The sequence below is a fragment of the Mustela lutreola genome, chromosome 15 (genome assembly GCF_030435805.1).
Source record: "Mustela lutreola isolate mMusLut2 chromosome 15, mMusLut2.pri, whole genome shotgun sequence".
NCBI classification, from domain to species: domain Eukaryota; kingdom Metazoa; phylum Chordata; class Mammalia; order Carnivora; family Mustelidae; genus Mustela; species Mustela lutreola.
This window is the reverse complement of record NC_081304.1, coordinates 29,526,897-29,549,691: the sequence shown is the minus strand read 5'-3', so window position 1 is coordinate 29,549,691 and position 22,795 is coordinate 29,526,897. Positions and strand designations below refer to the sequence as shown.

At 41.6% G+C, this 22,795-nt stretch overlaps 1 protein-coding gene across 4 annotated transcripts in view; it reads right to left on the bottom strand.

The window, feature by feature from the left end:
• TOM1L1 (target of myb1 like 1 membrane trafficking protein) overlaps positions 1 to 22,795 on the bottom strand; it is a 55,648-nt gene that overhangs the window by 25,312 nt on the left and 7,541 nt on the right. For 3 of the 4 annotated variants that reach the window (XM_059149754.1, XM_059149753.1, XM_059149756.1), the window contains 5 exons: positions 17,650 to 17,799; positions 16,906 to 17,031; positions 15,421 to 15,525; positions 14,096 to 14,212; positions 470 to 603 (listed from right to left, as the gene is read on the bottom strand). In XM_059149754.1, the coding sequence (XP_059005737.1) occupies positions 470 to 603; positions 14,096 to 14,212; positions 15,421 to 15,525; positions 16,906 to 17,031; positions 17,650 to 17,799 (632 nt within the window). The remainder of the gene's footprint in view (positions 1 to 469; positions 604 to 14,095; positions 14,213 to 15,420; positions 15,526 to 16,905; positions 17,032 to 17,649; positions 17,800 to 22,795) is intronic. The other variant, XM_059149755.1, reaches the window with a different exon arrangement.

The following is a 22,795-nucleotide window of genomic DNA, read 5'->3' as shown; positions in this document are numbered from 1 at the left end:
GCTCATATACAAAATGTCCCCAACTACTGCTCTGGTGTAGTACAGACTGTTTTCTTCATATACAATGTCGTCCCCTCTCCTCTGCACTGTTCTTTGTTCTTGTCCATCATGAACTTAGGATAAACCTTACTCTTACTGTGATGCTCTGTTTATACTGTTCATCTGTTTGCGTCTACAATGTGCTCATTGCAGATGTTATCAGGTGAATAAGATCCAGGCCCTGCTGTGGTCAGATGTTTGTGCTGCACAAGAATGCCCAAGAATGCTCCCGGCACTGCGTAGACGTGCCTTACTCTTGCAAGCCATATCACAACCTCCCAGAAGGCCAGGCTCACATTCCCTCTCTTGGAAGGAAGGCAGCCTTGATCTTAACCTAGTATTCACCCAGCAGGTACTCTTACAAGAATGCTGAGTCACTCTGGAAGAAATTACAAGTGGGAGAGAGTGGAGAGGATGCACATCAGCTCACCTCTCACATCCAAGGAGGGCGTTATTCAAATCCTCATTCACTTGAATTAGCTCAATGGTAACGTCTTCATTCTCCACCACTATGAGCAGGTCCATGATCCTCTCCTGCATCTCCCGACCTGTCTTGTAAAGTTTCTGCCAAAGAAAGGAAAAACATTTCATTTTCCACGCTAGGGAAGTCCTATTAAGAACTGATGCACCAATGCGTGTATGTCGGTTGATCACGTCCCCCATGAGTCACCTATGGGAGATTACCAAAGTATTTAATTATGTAACACTTGTCCTTCTTATCAGAAGGCGATGAGTTACACATGATCATATTTTCCTCTAAAAACCAAAATAGGTACCATAAGAATAGGTACACTGCACAGAACATTAGACTAGAAATTAGAACTGGTATATGGGAATTCTAGAGGTACTGCTTACAACCACAGAATACAGAAATCACCTGTTTTCTAAATCTCAGTTTCCTCATTTGATAAGTGAAAGTTATACTGGTTGCCACATCTACCTCAAGGGGTGACATAAAAAGCAAATGAGATATGAAATGAGGAACTCTAGGACTATAAAGCACTACATAAAACACAAAATGCTTACTGTCGCTATTAGTGATAGTAGAAGAAAGTAGTAGTTAAAATACATTTATAGTGGCACAATTTTCCTATTATATTTCACTCAAATAAATATTTAAAGTTTACAATTAACAGTATCAGATTCCAAGGTAAACTGAACCAAAATTAAAAAAAAAAAAAAAAAAGGTCAGGGATACTATTCTTGTTTGGAGTCACTACATTAAGCCAGGACTGCATTCCCCAAACTAGCTTTTCCTCATAAGCATCATGGCACCTACAGCTGACACACTGATTCAGAATCTTCAGAGCTGAAAAGGGTCTGGGAATCTTTTTTTTTTTTTTTTTTTTAAGTAAGCATCTTGAAGTGTCTCTTATGTACCCTGACAATTTGAAAACTGCTGCCTTACAACTTATATCCTTATAGGCAAGCCTGAGGAGCATATAACTAATACTCATATTTCTTCAAAGCCACCCCAACTAGAATTTGTAAACATTAACAGTCCATTAAGGTGAGGGAAGAACACCTTCAAAATGAGAGTGACAGAACTTGCTAGATCATCAGACTATTCCATTATCTGACTCGTTTCCCCTCAAGAAAGACAGTCAAAACCATTTAGAATCTCTAACCATCTATTACAAGAGTCCTGACAGGAAATCTCTAAATAAACCCATCAGCGCATAGTCACTGACATTTGGACTCAGAAGTAAAAGCCACTACCCTCTATAGAATCCTAACAAAAAACATTTAGAAGACAAAGGGAAATGAAAAGCAAAAAAGCAATAAAGACAGAGAAAGGATAGACTCTGGTTTTTGTAACCCCCATCTGCTGCTGGAAAAACTGTCTTATTTGCTAATGACGTGGCCACTATCAGCAGAAGTTGGCAAACTTTTTTTTTTTTTTTGGCCAACTTTTTTCTTAAAGGCCCAGATAATATTAAATATATTCTGTTTTGTGGACCATATATTCTCTGTCAGAGAACACAACTACCGGACTCAGCCATTATAACATGAAAGCAGCCTTGGGTAATATGCAAATAAGTAGGTTTGGCCATATCCGAATGAAACAAAGACAGGTGGTAAGCTAAATTTGGCTTTCGTATGGTCTCCTGGAATAGTGCAGAGAGCAGACTTTAGACTCAGTACAACAAAGACCACTCCCGTATGCATACCTGACATGGGATTTTTCTAGTTAAATTTAAGATTCGGTTTTGTTTTGCTTTTTACACATCTATAAAACAAGGATAACAAGTATCTTGCAGGGTTGTTTTAAAAATAGGAAACGAGTGGAGGGGCACCTGGGTGGCTCAGTGGGTTAAAGCTTCTGCCTTCAGCTCAGGTCATGATCCCAGGGTCCTGGGATTGAGCCCCACATCGGGCTCTCTGCTTAGCAGGGAGCCTGCTTCCTCCTCTCTCTCTGCCTGCCTCTCTGCCTACTTGTGATCTCTGTCAAATAAATAAATAAAATCTAAAAAATAAATAAATAAAATATAGGAAACAGTAGGGGCGCCTGGGTGGCTCAGTGGGTTAAAGCCTCTCCCTTCAGCTCCAGTCGTGATCCCAGGGTCCTGGGATGGAACCCCACATTGGGCTCTCTGCTCAGAGGGGAGCCTGCTTACCCCTCTCTCTCTCTCTGTCTGCCTCTGTGTCTACTTGTGATCTCTGTCTGTCAAATAAATAAAAAAAGAATCTTTACAAAAAAAAAAAAAAAAAAAAAAAGGAAACGGTAAAGTTGAAACCCCAGGGTGTCCGGCACGTAGTGGGTAGTCAATGTATTAATGATTGCACAAGGAAGTATCACTGGAAAGTTAACTAGATAGCTAATACAACCCTGTAATACACATTTACTCAGGACCCAATATTATTCCAAGGAGAGAAAAAAGAACAGCATTTAACATAACCCCCGTGATGAAGGGGAACTTTCCCATTACCGAGTATAATGAAATTGTTCTTGCTCATTGGCAGCCTTTCTAGAGCAATGTCAAGATCAAGGAAATACAAGGGCTGTTAGATGCCCGTGACAAAAATGTAGAAATTAATTTGAAATGAATTTGCAGCCAACATCAATAGCCCCCGGTCACAAGAAGACCCTCTCTTTGCCCTCTCAAAAGACAGATGGAATGGAAACATGAAAGGAACACCACATTTCTCAGCAGGTTTGCAGAGCAGAATTTGAAAAACCTCTTCAAAAGCCAGCCCACTCTGATCTCTGCAATTGATGTCTGTCTCAGAGGAGGGCCACGCCACCTGGAAAGAGCCTAGATCAAGCACCATGAACCCAGAGGATGGGTCAGAAGATCCCCCACTGGCAGGCACCTGCAGGGCTGTGGAAGTGGGGAACCAGAGGGGGAGAGAGTCAAAACAGAGTAACAGCTGCTGGTGCATATGTCCCTCACAGAGCCCCTGGAATTGCCCCCCTTAAATACCATATCAAAGCAAAGGTAGGCTTCTCAGTTCAAGGGAATTTAACAATCAATTCAAAAGTCTTTGGAGCAAAACAAAAGAGCTCATTAAGGGCTTCTCCTCCTGACATCCAGATGGCTCTAAGTCTTCCAGGGAGGACTCAGGAATTAAGGAAGGAGGTTCTTTTGCACTTTCAACTCCAACTGTAAGCAGCCCACTTTCAGCAACACAGTGCAACTCGATAAAAAGAAAAACTGAAGTGCCTGACCATCTTCCCTGAAAAAGAAAACGGGAAGAAATGTGTTTCTTGCAAGCCTTCTCTCGAAATAATATCTGCATGGCGATACTCTTATTATCAGCCCATAACATATTTCCTCCCTCTCTGTTCTCCCCATCCAGACTGCAGGAGCTCCAGAGAACATCTTTATCTGCAAAAAATTAAAAACTACCCCTCCCAACCTAAAGCTGAACAGTTCTCAGCAACACTTGCTTATAGTCCTTTCCCTTACAGATATCAGCTGAATAAATTAACGGTCAAGGTTATACTCAAGGGGCGCCAGGGTGGCCCAGTGGGTTAAGCCTCTGCCTTCGGCTCTGTTCATGATCTCAGGCTCTCTGCTCAGCTGGGAGCCTGCTTCCCCTCTCTCTCTGCCTGCCTCTGCCTACTTGTGATCCCTCTCTGTCAAATAAGTAAATAAAGTCTTAGAAAAAAAAAATTATACTCAAAAAGATCATTAACTCAGTAGAATCCTGATCCTTTTTCCTAACCAAATATTATCAAAACTTTGTTTCCCCAAAAGCCTTAGTCTTCAATAGCTCCTTAGCTCCTTTGTCCTAAAATTATTAATTCTTCAACAAAGAGCATCAATCCATTCAATTCAACAGAAATGTAATGAACTCGGGACACCTGGGTGGCTCAGCTGATTAAGTGTCTCTGCCTTCAGCTCAGGTCATTATATCCAGGTCTTGGGATCGAACCCCACGGTTGGGCTCCCAGCTCAGCAGAAGTCGGTTTCTCCCTCCCTCTCTGCCTCTGCCACTGCTTGTGCTCTATCTCTCTCTCAAATGGATAAATAAAATCTTAAAAAAAGAAATTTAATGAACTCATTCAGTGTACAAAGTATGTGCTATAAATAAACATGCATAGTTGTATGGATTTAAAAGCATACAACTTGGTTACTGCCTTTAAGTTGCTTCCAACCTAGCTAGAGAGCTAGGAAAAAACAGGTGAGCCACCTATACTAGAAAGTTAATTCTGGACTCAAAATGAGAAGCAAGTTGGTATAATGGATAGAACACTGGTTCAGGAGAACAAGGTTCTCCCTTCAGCTCTATGACTTGCCACCATAAAGGAAGGAAGATAGTCTCAGAGACACTGCAAGTCCCTTCCCCAAGTTTCTGAATGGTAGAGGCAGTAAATGTCCAGTGGAGGGCTTTTTATTTTACTGTTTTTACCCCCCTCCTCCAAACTGATAACAAATTATCCTTATAGGATGAAATTTTAGATTGACTTGATTTTAAATTTCTCTACTAAGTTAGACTAAGGATTTCTCCAGTTGCACTTTTTTTTTTTTTTTTTAAGATTTTATTTCTTTTCTTGACACAGAGAGAGAAAGATGTCAAGAGAGAGCACAAGCAGGGGGAGCTGCAGGCAGAGGGAGAGGGAGAAGCAGGCTCCCTGCTGAGCAAGGAACCTGATGAGAAGTGAGGCTCCATCCCATGACCCTGGGATCATGACCTGAGCTGAAGGCAGACGCTTAACCAACTAAGCCACCCAGGTGCCCCATCTCCTGTTATACCCCAGAGCTTGCTTTCTCCTACAGAAGACTAAGACAAAAACAGAAGACTGAAACAAGAGGTATGGAAGAGTAAAGTAGCCCAAAGCCAAGTGTAAAATGCTAAGGAGGCAAGGAAGACTCGCTCCACGACGTTTCAACCCTGTGACCAGAGCTGACACTCTTCATGCATCACAACACTCAGATGGGACACCGCTCAGAATCTTTGTACCCCATCTTGGGGCCACCCCCAATGAAGGTCAAAGCCCACGAGCTACATGGCCGCAGGGAAAGGTATGTACTACACAAAATAGTTTCCCCGCCTATGAGTTTCACAAAGAGCAGGAGCCCGGCTAGGTAATGGGGCTTCAGGATCTAATTGTTTGGCCTGAAAGAACCAAGAAGGGAGTTCAGACATACCAGATCTCAGATGGGGGGACACAGACAGAAAACGGGCTCCAACAAACAGAAGAGCTAGTAGCAGGTAAGCACCCACAGACAAAAACAGGAGAGATTCCAAGTACAGAGGCTGGTTTTAACATTAATAAATTGCATCATAAGACTGTGACCACAGAAAAGCCATGAAAAGCTAATGAAATTCAGAGTTTTCCTACGCGTTGAATGCTTCTCGTGCTCCAGATGCACCAACCACACAGTCTGGCCTGTTCCATGCCCTGGGGCCTGGCTGATAGGGATCACCTCACCAAGTCCCCTGCCTAGCAAGCAGTACCACTGGTAGGAAGTTGAAGGAAGTCAGGAGAGTGACATCTGGACATATTTCCCTCTACTCCTTCCACCAAAAGCACCTCCATTATTCTTTCCTTTGGGTTCTGGCAAAACTTCCCTCTTGTCTATTTAGGCCTCGGGATATTAGTTAATAGCAGAGGATAGTGAACTAGCTCCTGTAGTTTCCCTAAACCCTGCAATATCTTGCTGAATAAATAGTACCTTGATTAAACTCTCCTCAAATTATCTAAATTGAGCATGCCATCTGTTTCACTGACCAACCCTACAAAGGCATGAAAATACCTACTGAGGATCATTAAAATAGTAGGATGCCTGCACAGAGCTGAATAAACAGATCAAACAAAACAAAACAGCCTCCAGAAGGATGTCCCTGTATTAGAATGCAGAATATGATGAAGGAGTGTTCGAAATTAATGGAGATGGTATGAATTGTTAGTAAATGTTATTTGGACAACCAGCCATTGAAATGGAAAAAAAAAAAAAAAGGATTCAGTCTCTCTCATAGCAAGGATAAAGATTTTTTTTTTAAAGATTTTATTTATTTTGAGGGAGAGAGAGAATGAACAAGTGGGAGAGGGAAAGAGAGTGTGAAGCAGTCTCGGCACTGAGCACAGAGCCCGATGCGGGGATCAATCCCACAGTGTTGAGATCGTGACCTGAGCTGATATCAAGAGTCTGACTCTTAACCAACTGAGCCACTCAGGTGCCCCAAAGATTATTTTTTATCTTTTTTTTTTTTTTTTTTTTTTTTTGAGAGAGGCAGTGAGCAAGTGCAAAGTGGGGGGTGGGGCAGAGGGAGAAAGAGGCTCCCCACTGAGCAAGGAGCCAAATGCAGGGCTCCATCCCAGGACCCTGAGATCATGACCTGAGCTGAAGGAAGACAGTTAGCTTAACTGATGGAGCCACCCAAGAGCCCAAGATTTTTATTTTAAATTACACAAAATCTGGGGAAAGAAAACATTAATTTATCAAAGGTATTTTTGAGTGACTATATCATATCCAGGCACTGCTCTGGGAGTCAGAAGCTGAGCTCTAGGTCTGATGACTTTTGTGGAGCTTCCATTCTGGAAGGCAGAGGCAAATGAATATTCAAGAAAAGCATCTGAGAGTTAGGGGGAGGATGAAATGGTGATGGGGCAGGAGACAAATCAAGAGTCCAGTGCCCGGGGACTCAGGACAGACTTCTCAGAGGAGGTGACATACTCAGCTCAGAGTCACGAGAAAAAGTTGGCCTTTAGAAGAGAGGGGGATCATGACGGTCGAGCACAAAATCCTCCCCAGTAAGAACAAACTTGGTGTGTCCACAGAACATGGTCAGTGTAATGGACCAAGGAGAAGGGCTGTGTGGGCTGTAGAAAGAGAGGTCGCAGGAGCTGCTCAGGGAGGGCTTTGTGGCCAGGATAAGGAGGCAGGGTTTTTATTCCAAGTGTGACGGGAAGCCACTGGATGGTTCCAAGCAAGGATGACATGAGGTATTCTACCTTTTCAAAAGCTATATAGTGATGCTTGGTATCATCAGTCATTAGCAAACACAAATCAGAATCATAGTAAGATACCGTGTCGCACCTGCTAGACAGCTATTTATTTAAAAAACAAAACAAAACAAAAAACCCAGAGAAAAACAAGTGTTGGCAAGGAAGCAGAGAAACTGGAACTTTTGTACGTTGTTGGTGGGAATGTAAAATGGTACAGCCACCGGAAGCAGTTTGATACTCCCTTAAAAAGTTAAACCCAGAGTCATAATTACCATACAACCCAGCAGTGCTACTCCTAGGAATACTCTCAAAAGAAATGAACACAGGAATACAAAATAAAACTGGTGGATGAATGTTCATAGTAGCATTCATTGCCAAAAGGTGAATGCAGCCCAAATGTCCATCAAGTAATAAATGCATAAATAAGAGGCAGCATATCCACACAATGGAATATTATCCACTAAAGGAATGCAACTCTGACAGGTGCTACATGAGTGAACCTTGAAAACAAGGTTAGTGATGCAGAAGTGAAAGAAACCAAACACGACAGCCACGCAGTCAATGGTTATACTTACATAAAATATCCAGGATAGGTAAACTCACAGAAACAGTGAGCAGGTAGGTAGAACTGGGCAAAGACAGGAAGGGGGAGAGACTGCTCAGTGGGTATAGCGTTTGCTTTTTGGAACTAGTTCCAAAAGTTCTGGCTCCATTGTGCACGTACTAGATGCCACTATAGCATATACTTTAAGATGGTTAATTCTTTTTATTTCTTCAAAAAGATTCGTGAGTGAGAGAGAGAGCGCATGCACATGTGTACACACAAGCAGGTGTATAGGCAGAGGGAGAGGGAGAAGTAGGTTCCCCGCTGAGCAGGGAGCCCAATGTAGCTGGATCCCAAGACTCCCAGATCATGACCTGAGCTGAAAGCAGACACTTAACCAACTGAGTCACCCAGGTGCCCTAGTTAATTCTTTATTGTGCGAATTTTACTTAAATTTTTAGAAAAAGTGAGCTGTATAGTTTTTGGTTTCCAGCACAGTATTCTACTCAGGAGCCTGAATACCTTCCTGATAACAAAATACCTAAAAAAAAAAAAAAATGCTGGATATAATATCATGCTATTTTAACATACATGCCTAAGCATTCAAGAAAAAAATGAGAAACCCTCAAAGGCTGAAAAACCATATAGGACCCCAAGGATAGGAGAGGCAATAAAGGTACAGGGCTTGAAAAGCACCCATCTATCAAGATACACTAACTTTGAGAAGCTGGAGGCTATCAAGATGGGATGATGGATCAAAAAAGCCCATACACAGGGGCGCCTGGGTGGCTCAGTGGTTAAGCCGCTGCCTTCGGCTCAGGTCATGATCTCAGGGTCCTGGGATCGAGTCCCGCATCGGGCTCTCTGCTCAGCAAGGAGTCTGCTTCTCCCTCTCTCTCTGCCTGCTGCTCTGCCTACTTGTGATCTCTATCAAATAAATAAATAAAATCTTAAAAAAAATAAATAAAAATACAAACCTTTAAAAAATGTATTATCCGTAAAAACTTCAGTGGAGGATTTTTTTTTTAAATTTTAAAGATTTTTTAGTTATTCGATAGAGAGAGACACAGTGAGAGAGGGAACACAGCAGGAGGAGTGGGTGAGGGAGAAGCAGGCTTCCCGTGGAGTAGGGAGCCTGATGCGGGGCTCGATCCCAGAACCCTGGGATCATGACCTGAGCCACCCAGGTGCCCCAGCGGAAGATTTTTTTAAAAAGGATTAATACATAGGAACTGTATTTAATGATTAATTTTCCTTTTAGTCTCCTAATTGGATATATTAATACTACCTTTGTTAAGTATCCTCTTAGCTCTTTATTTTATACATATAGAAACAAAGTCCAAAGATGATAAATGATCTGTCCAAAGTCAAGAAACCTAAGATTCCTTAGCAAAATGAGGTGAGGTTCCATTGTAAAATACTCTAAAAGTAATACACTTACAGCTTCTGATCTAAAATATTGATTTGTTTCTCAAGGCATATTATGCTGATGTTCTATAGGACGCCAACATGCTCAGCAATGTAGAGTCTCTGGTCAAATACATTTGTAAAAAAGACTCTGAGGGACCTTTACTATACTAAGAAGCTTTATGAACCTCCAGGAGGAGAAATATAATAGGTAGTTTTGCAAACTTATTTGACCACAGAGGTCATTTCCCACACACAGAATGTAATATAAGATAAGTGGTAAATGATGTCTTCAACTGTTTCCTAGAATTTTGTATTACTTCTTTAGAACTTATCTCAACATCACCACATGAATCTTTTAAAAATCTTATCAAGTTACTTTTTTTTTTATTTAAAAAAAATTTTTTTAGGGCGCCTGGGTGGCTCAGTGGGTTAAGCCGCTGCCTTCGGCTCAGGTCATGATCTCAGGGTCCTGGGATCGAGTCCCGCATCGGGCTTTCTGCTCAGCAGGGAGTCTGCTTCCCTCTCTATCTCTCTGCCTGCCTCTCAGTCTACTTGTGATTTCTCTCTGTCAAATAAATAAATAAAATCTTTAAAAAAAATTTTTTTTTAAAAGATTTTATTTATTTGAGATAGAATGAGTGAGAGAGAGCATGAGAGAGGAGAAGGTGAGAGGGAGAAGCAGACTCCCCAAGGAGCTGGGAGCCCGATGCAGGACGAGATCCTGGAAGTCTGGGATCATGACCTGAGCTGAAGGCAGTCGCTCAACCAACTGAGCCTCCCAGGCGCCCTCTTATTGAGTTATAGTGTCCTTCAGCTTCTACCCCTTTAGGGTTCCCTTCTGCCATTGCAGTGAGTAGAAAGTCCTCAATTACCTGTACAGACCAGATCTGACCACTCCTCACTTGGGGCTTTATGTTCTCAAGCTGTGGTTTTAAATCCTCTTCTTATCTCTGGGTACCTGAGAGGTATCACAAACTCGAATCCATTAATAGTGCATAGGGGGTGGTGCAGGTTCCTTAAGAGGTTTATCTGACTCCCTAGGAATCTCTGGAAGTGAACCTGCACAGATATAGCTTAAGACACGAACTTTTAAAAATTTTTTAAAGATTTAATTAATTTATTTTTATTTATTTTTATTTTTTTTTAGGATTTTTTAAAAATTTATTTGACAGAGAGAGATCACAAGTAGGCAGAGAGGCAGGCAGAGAGAGACAGAGAAGCAGGCTCCCTGCGGAGCAGAGAGTCTGATGCGGGGCTTGATCCCAGGACTCCGAGATCATGACCTGAGCCGATGGCAGAGGCTTAACACACTGAGCCACCCAGGTGCCCCAAATGAATAAAATCTTTAAAAAAAAGAAGAAGAAGAAGAAGAAGAAGAAGAAGAAGAAGAAGAAGAAGAAGCAGCTCTTGCAGGGACCCCGATGGGAGACTCAATCTGCCCAGGATCATGACCTGAGCTGCAGACAGTTGTTTAACTGACTGAGCCACCCAGGTGCCCAAAATGAATTTTTTATAAAAGATTTTATTTATTTGCAAGAGAAACAGAGAGAGAAAGACAAACAAAGCACAAGTGGCGGCGGTGGTGGGGGTGGGGGCAAGGGACTGAGGGAGAAGCAGGCTCCCTGCTGCCAATCCCAGGACACTGAGATCATGACCCGACGCAAAGGCAAACCCTTAGCCGATTGAGCCACCCAGACACCCATGAACTTTTTTTTTTTTTTTTACAAAAACATTTTAAAAATTTAAAAACCTTCTGAGTTCATAGGTGGCATAAAAACAGACCAAGGCCTGCATGTGGCCCACTGGCCACAGTTTGCTAACTCCTGGATGAGGGGAAAGCACAACCCATGACATTGAAGACTGCCCACAAGGAGTGCTGCGGCAGAAATCATAGAAAAATGAAGGATGGATGCGCCATGCCCAGAGACTAGAGAGGCTAGAACAAAATCGCACAAGGGGCAGCTAAGAGAGAGCTGAGGGACGGCTGTGAAACAACCAGGCAGGACAAGCAGGCCCATGCATCTCTCCACATCTGAGACCAGAGAGCTGAGACAGGAGTATCTCTTGCCAGGTGGGAGTCATGTTTGGGTCAGAGACATGGGGTATTACTTCCAGTTACTGGTAGCATGAACGAAAGATAGGAAGTATATAACTCAGAAGACCAGCTACCAACATGTCCCATCCAGCATGATCCCCAGCCAATCCCGCACACTCTGAAAATGGTACCAAGCACAGGCCGCTGCGAGTGTCCTCCCCACGGGCACAGGTGAGCTGTGTCACACAGAATGCAGGCTGATGCCAGGGAATTGCACCCACAAATGAGTTCACTATCAGCAATCCAGCACATACCTAAGGAACGTAACTGAAAGAAGTGATTAAGAATTTGCAATCGGGATGCCTGAGTGGCTCAGTGGGTTAAGCCTCTGCCTTCAGATCAGGTCATGATCTCAGGGTCCTGGGATCGAGTCCCGCATCGGGCTCTCTGCTCGGAAGCAGGGAGCCTGCTTTCCCCTCTGTCTCTCTGCCTGCCTCTCTGCCTACTTGTTATCCCTCTCTCTCTCTGTCAAATAAATAAGTAAAAAAATCTTTAAAAAAAAAAAAAGAATTTGCAATCAAGAAATGAGAATCTATATAGCAAATGGAAAAAGCAACTTAAAAATAATTACTATCCTTAGAAAGACAGAAGAAGAGGGCATATCCATGAAAAAAAAGTTACAAAAATCCAAACTTTAAGAAAACAATTTTTTAAAAGATTTACTTATTTGAAAGAGAGAGAAAAAGAGTGGGAGGAGGGGCAGAGGGAGAGAATCTCAAGCAGACTTCCCTCGGAGCGAGGAGCCCCATGCAGGGCTGGATCTCACCACCTCAAGATTATGACCTGGGCCAAAATCAAGAGTTGGATGCTTACCTGACTGATCTACTCCAGTGCCCTGAGAAAACATAGTTTTTGAAATAAAATGTTCATGGGAAGGGCTGAAGAGACAAACTGATGTGAAAACTTCAGAGAAATGCATGAAATGGAGAAAATTGCCTAGAACTACAACACAAAATAATGAAGAGAAAAAGTATTTAAAAAATGTTTGAGAGAGAAGAAAAATACAACTGGAAGCTTTGTCATCTAAGAAAAGTTGCATATTAAGGGACCACATGGTAGAAAAGAAATACTTGGAAAACTGAGAATTTCCCAGAATAAAAATACCCAGACAGGAATAGGGTAAAAAGGCCTATCATGTTCTAAGCAGGATCAATAAAGGGAACACACACAGGCACATATAAACAGATATCCCTAGACATATAGTGAAATTTCAGAAATATTAAGGTAAACAAAACTCATAAATGCCATAAGAAAAAAAAACCTTTTTATAAAATACTTTTTATAGAATCAGATTAACTCACACTTCTCATCAGCACCATTGGGTGTAAGAGAACAATGGAGCAGTATTTGGAGGGACTGAAGAATTTTGTCCTGAGAATTTTGTGTCTAGCCAAACTATTAGCACTTGATATGGCAGCAAAAAGACACTTTTGGACATGCAAATGCTCCAAGTTTACCACTAGTAGTGATTCAATGACATAGCAGGAATATTCAAGTAGTAATGTTGAAAGACGAAATTTTTACCATTTATTTCTCAAGTAAGCAGTGATTAAGAACAATGTTACCTATTAATAGTCTTAGAAGTTAAAGGAACGGGAACAGCAGCATGAGCAGTGGGGAGTGGGAGTCAAAGAAATGTAAAAATAAGATAAAATTCTGTAACGTGGTCTGGAGAAAAAGACTTAGAAACTGATTTTCCCCCCTCTAAGTTAATGTGTTAAAGTGTGTTCTGAAATTTAAAATTGGAGGGGGGGTGGTGCCTGGGTGGCTCAGTCGCTAAACATCTGCCTTTGGCTCAGGTCACGATCCCAGAGTCCTGGGATCCAGCTCCCTGCTCAGCAGGAGACCTGCTTCTCCCTCTCCCACTCCTCCTGCTTGTGTTCCCTCTCTCGTTATCTCTCTCTCTCTCTGTCAAATAAATAAATAAATAATCTTTAAGAAAAAAGAAAGAAAAAAATTTAAATTGGGAATTAGAATTATTAGAGGGATATACAGACACAGAGAAACGTCTAGGAGGGCATGGTTTCAGCAATAATGAACTACCAGTGGTTTTCCTCACATGCACATACAGGTACAAATGCACTGTTCATATCTTCTTCCACAGAGTGAGTACTGCCTTCATCTAACCTCTCCAAAATCCTTCACCACTCTCTTTGTACCCCCACCACCTGATCCCAATGCATGATAAACAAATTTCTATGTCAGCATCTACAATACTTAATTTAAACTGGCTGTTGACAAAACTATCTTGCTCACTAGACATAAGTTCCTTGGGGACTAGTTCAGCCTCCTCACTTCTATATCTTAGCACCATTGTTGTTACTCATTATGTTTGTTGAGTGGATGGATATAAAGACAACTTGTGCATATTTAAAACAGCGACTAACAGAGATTATATATGACCAAGACATTGTTAAATCATTTATTGGGAGAGATTAAGAACTATGCCTAAGTAACAATTACATTTGTGATGAAGACCTCCTCACATCTCCTTGTTAAGTTTAGAAATCACCGAAGATTAACTAGACAATATTAAAGTTATTCTCAGAGCCTTGAGATAGAAGACACCTAAAAAGACTGTGTGACTGTTCTTGAAATCATACCACACCTGTAGAAGCTTTATGTCTTCACGGTTTTCAGACCCAGGAACATTCTCCATCAATATGGCGGACATCACGCTCACATTCATTTTCACCATATCCAATTCACTGTGCAACTTTCCAATCTGTGGGGAGCAACACAATCACAAGTGTGACATGAAGAATGGTTACCTTGTTTTCTGCTACCAAGGAGATATTTTCTAATAGAAAAAAGACTTTTCCGAATTTAATATTTCAAATTTATTTAAGTATCTAATTGTTTAATAAACGTACAATTTGTTACCTTCTGAAAGGATTTGAGATCTTACATAACAAATCTCTAGATTCATGCTAGAAATATGCGCTAAGAAAGTTAAAAGTGAAAGGGAAAAAAGTCAGATTAGAATCAATATGGAGAAGGGAAAAGGTGACTATAGTCGGAACCTGGACAAAATGGCAAATATTAGTGGCAAAACCAAGGGGGGAAAAATGAGCATTTTCTACTTCCCATGGTGTTAGAAAAGAAGAAAAAAAATTAAGAGAAAAACACGTTTTTTCTTCTTGCATTAAATTCTAAGAGGAATCAATCACATGAATTTTTATAGAATATGAACAATAATACAAAGTCTTAAATGGCAGTTCCTTCAGAGCAGAACATAAATAAGCATCAGTAATAACTGATTAGCTGGACCTCTGATAAACAGTTATAAACAAAAAAAGTAAATGTAAGTCAGTTGGCACAATTAATGCCAGTAATAAGGCTACCACTTACTGAGCTCCCTGAAATGAGATACAGACAGTCCTATGGAAAGCAACAGGAATCAGCTGGTTGACACAAGATCCATTCCACAGCCCAGTCTCCACAAAGACAAAGCCACTAGCCAAGGACAATGGCTAAGAGCTTGGGCTTTAGAATCAGACAGAATCCAAAGGATTCATTTGACTTTGAACTGAATGATGATTAAGTCAGATACTAAGCTTCAATCTTCTCCTCTATAAAGTGAAAGTAATAATGTGCCCCTACCTCCTAACGTTGTTAAGAATAAACAAACTGTAGGGGCAGTTGGGTGGCTCAGCTGGTTAAGCATCCAGCTCCTGGTTTAGGCTCAGGTCATGATCTCAGGGTTGTGAGACTAAGCTCAGGGTTGTGAGATCGGGCTCTGCGCTCAGCATGGGAGTCTGCTTGGGATTCTCCCTGTTCCTCCTCCTCTGCCCTTCCCCCTACACGCATGCTTGCTTGTGCTCTCTCTTGAATAAATCAATCAATAAATAAAAAGAAGAAGAAATAAACTGTATATGTGGTGCTGGTAAGTTAGAAAGGGTCGTCAATATATATAATTGTCACCGTTGTTACCTGTTCTGGGACCAGTGTGAGAGTAGAGCTCTTGGGAACAATAACAGAAGAAAGAGCTGGCGCCGTAGGAATAGACGTTGATGGGTTCGAGGAGATCTGAGTGGCCTATTAATGTGAAATGGAAGTATTACTACTGGAATGAACACAGCCACCCCAAGCCCAGTTTTTCCATTCAGATGGCTCAATCACTTCTCTCAACCCAAGGTCTTGGGTAGAGGGTGTCAGCCCAGGGTCAAGTGTGCAAACTGCCCAGAATTTTTTGAGAAGAGTGCTATTAATGTGCCCATAATATGTAAGTGTTCAATAAAAGGTGGCTGTTAGAATTAGTAACTAAATTATAATTTAATAAAGTGCTCTTAGCTTCGAACAAAGATCTATAAATAAACTGCCATGTGAGATTATTGCTGCCCTTTCTTTGGGTTTTTAAAAAGAAATGCTAAGTCAATTCATGTCAAGTCTTTTTAGGCCACAACTGGAAAGACACCTCCTTCTCCCCTAATGAGTGCTTCTCAAAGTCAATGCCTCATTGACAATATTGAGCAGAGAACCTGAAGCACAGGGCTCAGGCCAAGGTTTTGACATTATGTCCACAGAAGTCACCTAGAAGTCTTGTAAAAATGAGAAGTTCAATTACCCCAAATCACATAACAAGGTCCTAGACCACTCCTATATTTTGTCTTGAAAGAAAGACTAAAAGGGGCATTGTGAACAGATTCATGGAAGTTACGAGGTTGGGGCAGGTGCCTAGGGGCCAGGGAAGAGACTGCACAAGTAGAAGTGTGAGCCTTCTGGACAAGGCCTCCACAAAGATCAAGACTTCTGGTACACACCTGAACTGCTTTTCCATCAAGGCAGGATTCACTGATCTACACAAGGGAAGAATCACTGTTTTCACATTTTGGAAATAAATTACAGAGTTAAGAGCCGAATGACAAACAGTACTCAACGTATTATAAATTCAGAACTTTATTTGCAAAAATTATTATTTAATACACGACTCCCCATGGTAGAGATCCCTGTCTGTCTAGCATGAGTTCTTTCCTTTGAAAATTGTCCCCTCCTTGGCTCTTACAAATGATTTCCACCTGGAGCCATCATGTTCTTATATGACCTCAGTTAATTTGTTCAGAAGTAGGAAACCAACCTAGGTTGGTCCCTTTTCCAAGATTTTTGAGCTTGGAATCTGAAAAAGCTAGAGATTTTACATGACAATTTAAGATCTATGTTATCTACTATGTGGAGCAAGCTGGTCTGTAATGAGAGACAAATCGTAAGACATTTGAGTGGTTGGTTCTCTGTTGTTTCAAAGATCCAGCTAACACCAACCTTCTTGTGGCTTGGTTATTTTAGAAGATATGGCAATGGCCTTCTCATAAATTCACCTTTTTGCCTAGAATGGACAGAGGTAGGATTGTCCCTTTCAAAGAGAGAAGACTCACAGCATATACTATCTGATTCAGTATGAGCCCAAGAAAGGTGTCCTACCTCTTGTCTCGCTGTTTCAGCCTCTGCCTCTGAGGGAGGAAACTGAACACCTTTCTTGAGAAGGTCAAGATACACTTCTTTCACTTCGCTGACATCCACACCTCCTGGGAAACCTTGAGACCAAGTCTGAATTCAAGAGATGGTTCCAGAGTTAAAATAGTAACAAATCAAAACAGAATTTTTAAGCTGGTGACAGAAAATGAGAAACTGACAATTATGTATCTTACTCAGAAAGAGAAAGCTGGTTTTGAATGCCAAGGACAAAAATGTACATTTTCAGAGACTAGAAAAACAATATATTTTAAATCATCAAATTCCCATGCCTTAGAATTTCAAAGAAAGCCTGGAATAGGTACTTATTATTTTCTTCACTGTACTGAATCCACAATTAATAGACAGATTCTAAAATAGCATCAGTATTTCCTTTACCAAATAAATTGAAAAGCAGTCCGTTGTGTACTCTAGAACACAGTTTCCATGTATGTCAAATAAATGTACACAATACTCTCTTACCTGACATGAACAAGATAAAAACTGAGAGAAAGTAGGGAGATAACTACAAATTCCTCATAAAAAGGGCACTATGCCATACCAAGAAATTATCATGACTTGGAAAATGAAAGAGTAAAATGCTCCCTGGTTTGATCCTAGGTTTGTAGAGGATCACCAAACCGATTGCAAGGTACATAATTAGGGCTCTAATCTTAGAGTTCTACCAACCCATAAGGCATACAATAGACTTACCTTAATGAAATTCAAGATTCTATTCTGAATGTCTAATGGCAAGTTGTATCTGGGGTTGAGCAGCTTAACGAGACTATCTTTAATGAATTCCTTCTTCACAATCAGAGATTGGAAACTTGGACCACAGTTCTGCATACACATGTCAATAAGCTAAATTAGACAGAAAAATTAAAATTTAATTATATCTCTGGCAAAACCACCTCCCAAATAGAAGATAAAAATGGCTAAGTAATGATTTCTACCAGCATTACAACTAAACAGGATTTAGTGTCTACTAAAATTGACGGCAAAGCTTTAGGTTCTGGGAATGTGAGGAAATACGTAAGGCATGAAGGAAGAGCTTTGAGGACAGACTTCTTGGGGAGTTAGGACACCATCATTAGAGCATGAACAACAATACAAGGTAGTAAGTGCCAAGGACCAAATGGGAAACGGTAAAGACACATGGGCTATAGGGTAGGTGACAGTGTCCTTGCTTTTCCAGAGAGGTTCTGGTACATTCCTGTTGTGGTGGCTTTATTAATGATGATACTCCTTCCACTGTCTACCATGTCCTGGTCTGGATGATAAATTGCCCAGTCACCCTCATTATAGACCTTTATGGGTAGACAATTAACCAAGGGATAATTTAGGGCCAGATGGTCTTAAGACTTTTGGAGAAAGCTGGTCCTGAGTTGGGTTTTTAAAAAATAGTTAAGTACAAAGGTGTGCAGAGCTATATTCTAGGCAGGTAAGTGGTATCTAAATGAATGAGTCAATGAATGCATGGAAGCATTTAAGCTATCAGGAGGACAATGAGTACTCTGGTTTGCAGGGGCTTCTTCATGGAGGCAGACTAGACACACTGGGAATTGTCTTTATCCAGCATGGATGAAGTGTGGAGGGACATTATACAGACTTTAGAGAAATGTGTGGCAGTGAATGGGAAGGGTCTGGCCATTGCACAAGAAGCCAGTGAAGGGTTCTTGTTAAGTTTGTTGTTGCGCTCTCCCTGCCTGCAGAGATGATGCAACACCAACACACACACAGTTCGATGCACAAGCTCTTGTTTATTCCCTGGTCGATCTTTCTCCTCCCTTTCTTTCTCCTTCCCCTGTGGGGAAGTTCCCTTGCCTTATATAGGGCATAACAGTCAATCACAGAGGTGTTCACGTGAACAGGAGGTATCTGGGGCTCCTAGGCAGTGGTGGCATGCGGTGTTCATGTGACGAGCACCAGGTCACGTGTGGCCAGGGCGGATGTTTTTCAGGCTGTCCGTGCTGCTCGGGCTATGTAGCCTGCGCCATCTTAGGGGCGCGACCCTGACAGTTTGTCACCATTATACCTCATTCTGAACTTGAGAGAAAGGTTCATAAGTGCAAAGTAATACTCTGGGAAGGTTTTCAAGCAGCGCTCTACGAAGGGGACCTGGAAGGATGGAGAATCCAATAGGGACCCACTAGTCCTAGACCCACTAGAACCAAGGCAGAAAGGCCTAAACCAGGGTGGTATGGGTACGAGGAAAGTAAAGACAGGAGCGATTCATGAAGGCAGAGCTTTACGATGGACATGTGTTGGAAAAAGGATGGTTAAGCCACTGTTATTCTGTAGGACACTAATGGCACCTTGGATGAAAATTTGGAAGCGGATCGGGTTGCAGGCTTGGTCTGGGGTAAAAATGATGAGATAAATTTTATTATTTATTATTATTAATTTTTTTCTTTTGGGAGAGAGAGCGAGCATGCGAGTGGGGCAGCGTAGGAGCACAGGGAGAGGCAGAGAGAGAATCTTAAGCAGGCTCCATGCTCAGCTCAGGGCTCAGATCTCATGACTCTGAGATCATGACTTGAGCTACAATCAAGATTCAGACACTTAACCTACTAAGCTACCCAGGTATCCCAATGAAGTGAATTTTAGATATTTTGAGTTTCATAGTACTTCAGATTAAGCGTCTGTATCCCTCCCAAATTCGTACATTGACATTCCTAATCCCTAATGTGAGCGTATTTGGAACTGGGTCTTTTGAGAAATAATTAGATTGGGAGCGTGTAGAGACCTGAGGCAAGAGATTAGTGCCCAAATAAAGAGGAAAGATGAACTCTCCTGGCTGTGTGATGATGCAATGACAAGATGGCCATCTACAAACCAGAAAGTGGGCTGTCACCAGGCACGAGATTTGCTGGCACCTTTGCACACTTTATAGCCTCCAGAACTGTGAGAAGTTAATGTTTCATTTACACCCAGTAGTAGGTGGTGTTTTTATTATAGCAGCCCAAGATGATGAAGGCAAAACAGATGGTGGGACATTCATGTAGAGCTGTTTAATAGAGCTATCTATGAACAGCTCCAGCTTAGGAGGGAGGGAGCCTAACATGAGAAACCAAGGCTGCATGGGAACAGCAGGGAAGAATGGCTGGCACACTAGGGCTCACCTACCACACAGGCCAGAAGAAAATTATGAAGGCAACCAAAGAGCAACCAATGGAAACTAAAGCATAAAATATAGAGAACATAACTTTGGGAAAGTCAAAAGAGGGTAGTTTCTCCAAGGATTGTGTCAAAACAGCTAAGGATGTGCAGGGAGAAAAAAACTCAGCTAGGTCAGTTATTGGGGTCATGAGTCCCACTAGTGGGGCTGAGGGGACATTTTTTCAGTCAAGCAACATAAGCAGAAGTCAGGCTAAGAAGAAGTAAGTTGGTATTGAAGAAATGCATGCAGAATGTGGACTTCTACAAGTGATCTAAAAAACAGAGTTAAATCTATCTCCTGTGCTGCCCACTTCTCCAATTAGAGAGGTCACAGAAACCATAATGCAACCAGGATAGGCACGATCATCTCTGCAGAAAAGCCTCCCTGAAAATGGACTCTCCACCCTGCTCTGTGCTGTATCCCTAGAATAGCAATACAAAAAGGTATGAGAGCTGTAGTTTTAAGGGCAATATGGCTAGAAGGCAATCAGAAAATACAGAAATGGAACACATGGGGCTAGTTATCCAAAGCACAGAAAATATTTATTGATTTTTAACAAGTGTAGTACTTGTTCTTACCAGTTTAAAGATTATTTGAGTGATAGAGACAGAGAGTACGTGCATGAGCTCGTGCACAAGTAGGGGGAAGAGGCAAAGGGAGAAGGATTCACAAGCAGACTCTGCACTCTAAGTGCAGAGCCCTATGCTGGGCTCGATCTCAAGACCTTGTGATCACGACCTGAGCTAAAACCAAGAGAGGGATGCTCAACTGACTGCACCACTGAGCAACCCTGAAATACAGAAAATATTTAAAGTGAAGGAAAATAAAAACAAAATACGAAACCTGTTGAGATGAGTATTTGAAGGCAAGTTGTTTAGAGAAAGTTAAGTTGAAAAGTTGAATAACAAATGACTTTTTGCTGGATGCATTGTGATGAGTTATTAGCTGAAATGCAGAGAGGAAAATAATCCCTAGTTCAATGGGAATTTATGGAAATACTTCATCCACTCCATCAGGCAGCCTCATCAGAGAGCCCCCATGTCTCACTTTCCCTAATGGTAAAACGAATGGGGAGTTTCTTGCCAAATATTTCACAAACCGATTTTTATCTTTGGATCACTGAGATTTTATGGCAATAGGTATCATTCCCAGGAGGTTACATGCATAAAATCAGAGAGTCAACATGAAACGCTGAGGAAGTTAACATCTGGAGATCACAAATCACGGCGCTTTGTGTTTTCCCACTGGAATCTAGAATTTCAGGACTCATTACTTCTAGCTCACCTCTTTCATTATGTCACTGGTACCTCTTTCACCCCACAACCCACAGAGATAAGCACTAAAATCTATTGTGGCAAATTGGAAAAATTAATACATTGCTTTTATACATTTTAAAATTGGGCTTTGGTAGATTTAGGTGTTCAGATAACCTATCTTTGGAAATAGGACAACCAAGACACCACAATCTCAGGCGGGATAGGGAACCCAGAAACCAAGGGACCATGATAGACTAAAGAGAGTAAGACTTTACAGTCAAAGAAAGGCAATTATCATTTGATCTCCCTGATATGAGGAAGTTGAGAGGCAACGTAGGGGGTGGCTGGGTTATGTACACTGGGGAAGGTATGTGCTATGGTGAGTGCTGTGAAGTGTGTAAACATGGCAATTCACAGACCTGTACCCCTGGAGCTAATACATTATATGTTAATAAAATGATAAAAAATTTTATTTATTATTATTTTTTAAAATATTTTATTTATTTATTACAGAAAGGGAGAGAGAGCGCGCGCACAAGCATAGGCAGGCAGACTGGTAGGCAGAGGCAGAGGGAGAAGCAGGCTCCCCGCCGAGCAAGGAGCCCAGTGTGGGACTCCATCCCAGGACGCTGGGATCATGACCTGAGCCACAGGCAGCTGCTTAACCAACTGAGCCACCCAGGTGTCGCGATAAAAAATTAAAAAAAAAGAGAGTAAGACTTTAGGCCTCACAAATCTCCTCACTCAGAGGTTGCTTATTGTTCTAAGCCTTGGTATTCTTATCTGCAAAATGGGCCATGATACCTCCCTCTAGAGACTTCTTTTAAGGCCTAAATGAAATATAATATATATGAAGAGCCAGACATCCATCAGGACTTAATGGTAACTGTTTTTTTTGTTTTTTTTTTTTTAGGATTTTATTTATTTACTTGACAGACACAGATCACAAGTAGGCAGAGAGGCAGGCAGAGAGAGAGAGAGAGGAAGAAGCAGACTCCCTGCTGAGCAGAGCGCCCAATGTGGGGCTCAATCTCAGGACCCTGGGATCATGACCTGAGCTGAAGCTTTAACCCACTGAGCCACCCAGGCGCCCCTAATGGTAACTATTTTGATCATCCATTTCCAGATAATTTCCTATCAGGAGAGAATCTGTTGATTAGCTGATATATGTATTCTTCTTAGAAAGACTGGAAAATGAGCTACTTGGTAGTTTCAGTTCTTATAATAAATTTCTTTTTTTTTTAAATTTTTTTTTTGAAGATTTTATTTGTTTGACAGAGATCACAAGTAGGCAGAGAGAGAGGGGGAAGCAGGCTCCCCAGTGAGCAGAGAGCCCGATGCAGGACTTGACCCCAGGAGCCAAAGGCAGCCTGAGCCAAAGGCAGAGGCTTAACCCGCAGAGCCACCCAGGCGCCCCTATAATAAATTTCTAAACCAAGCG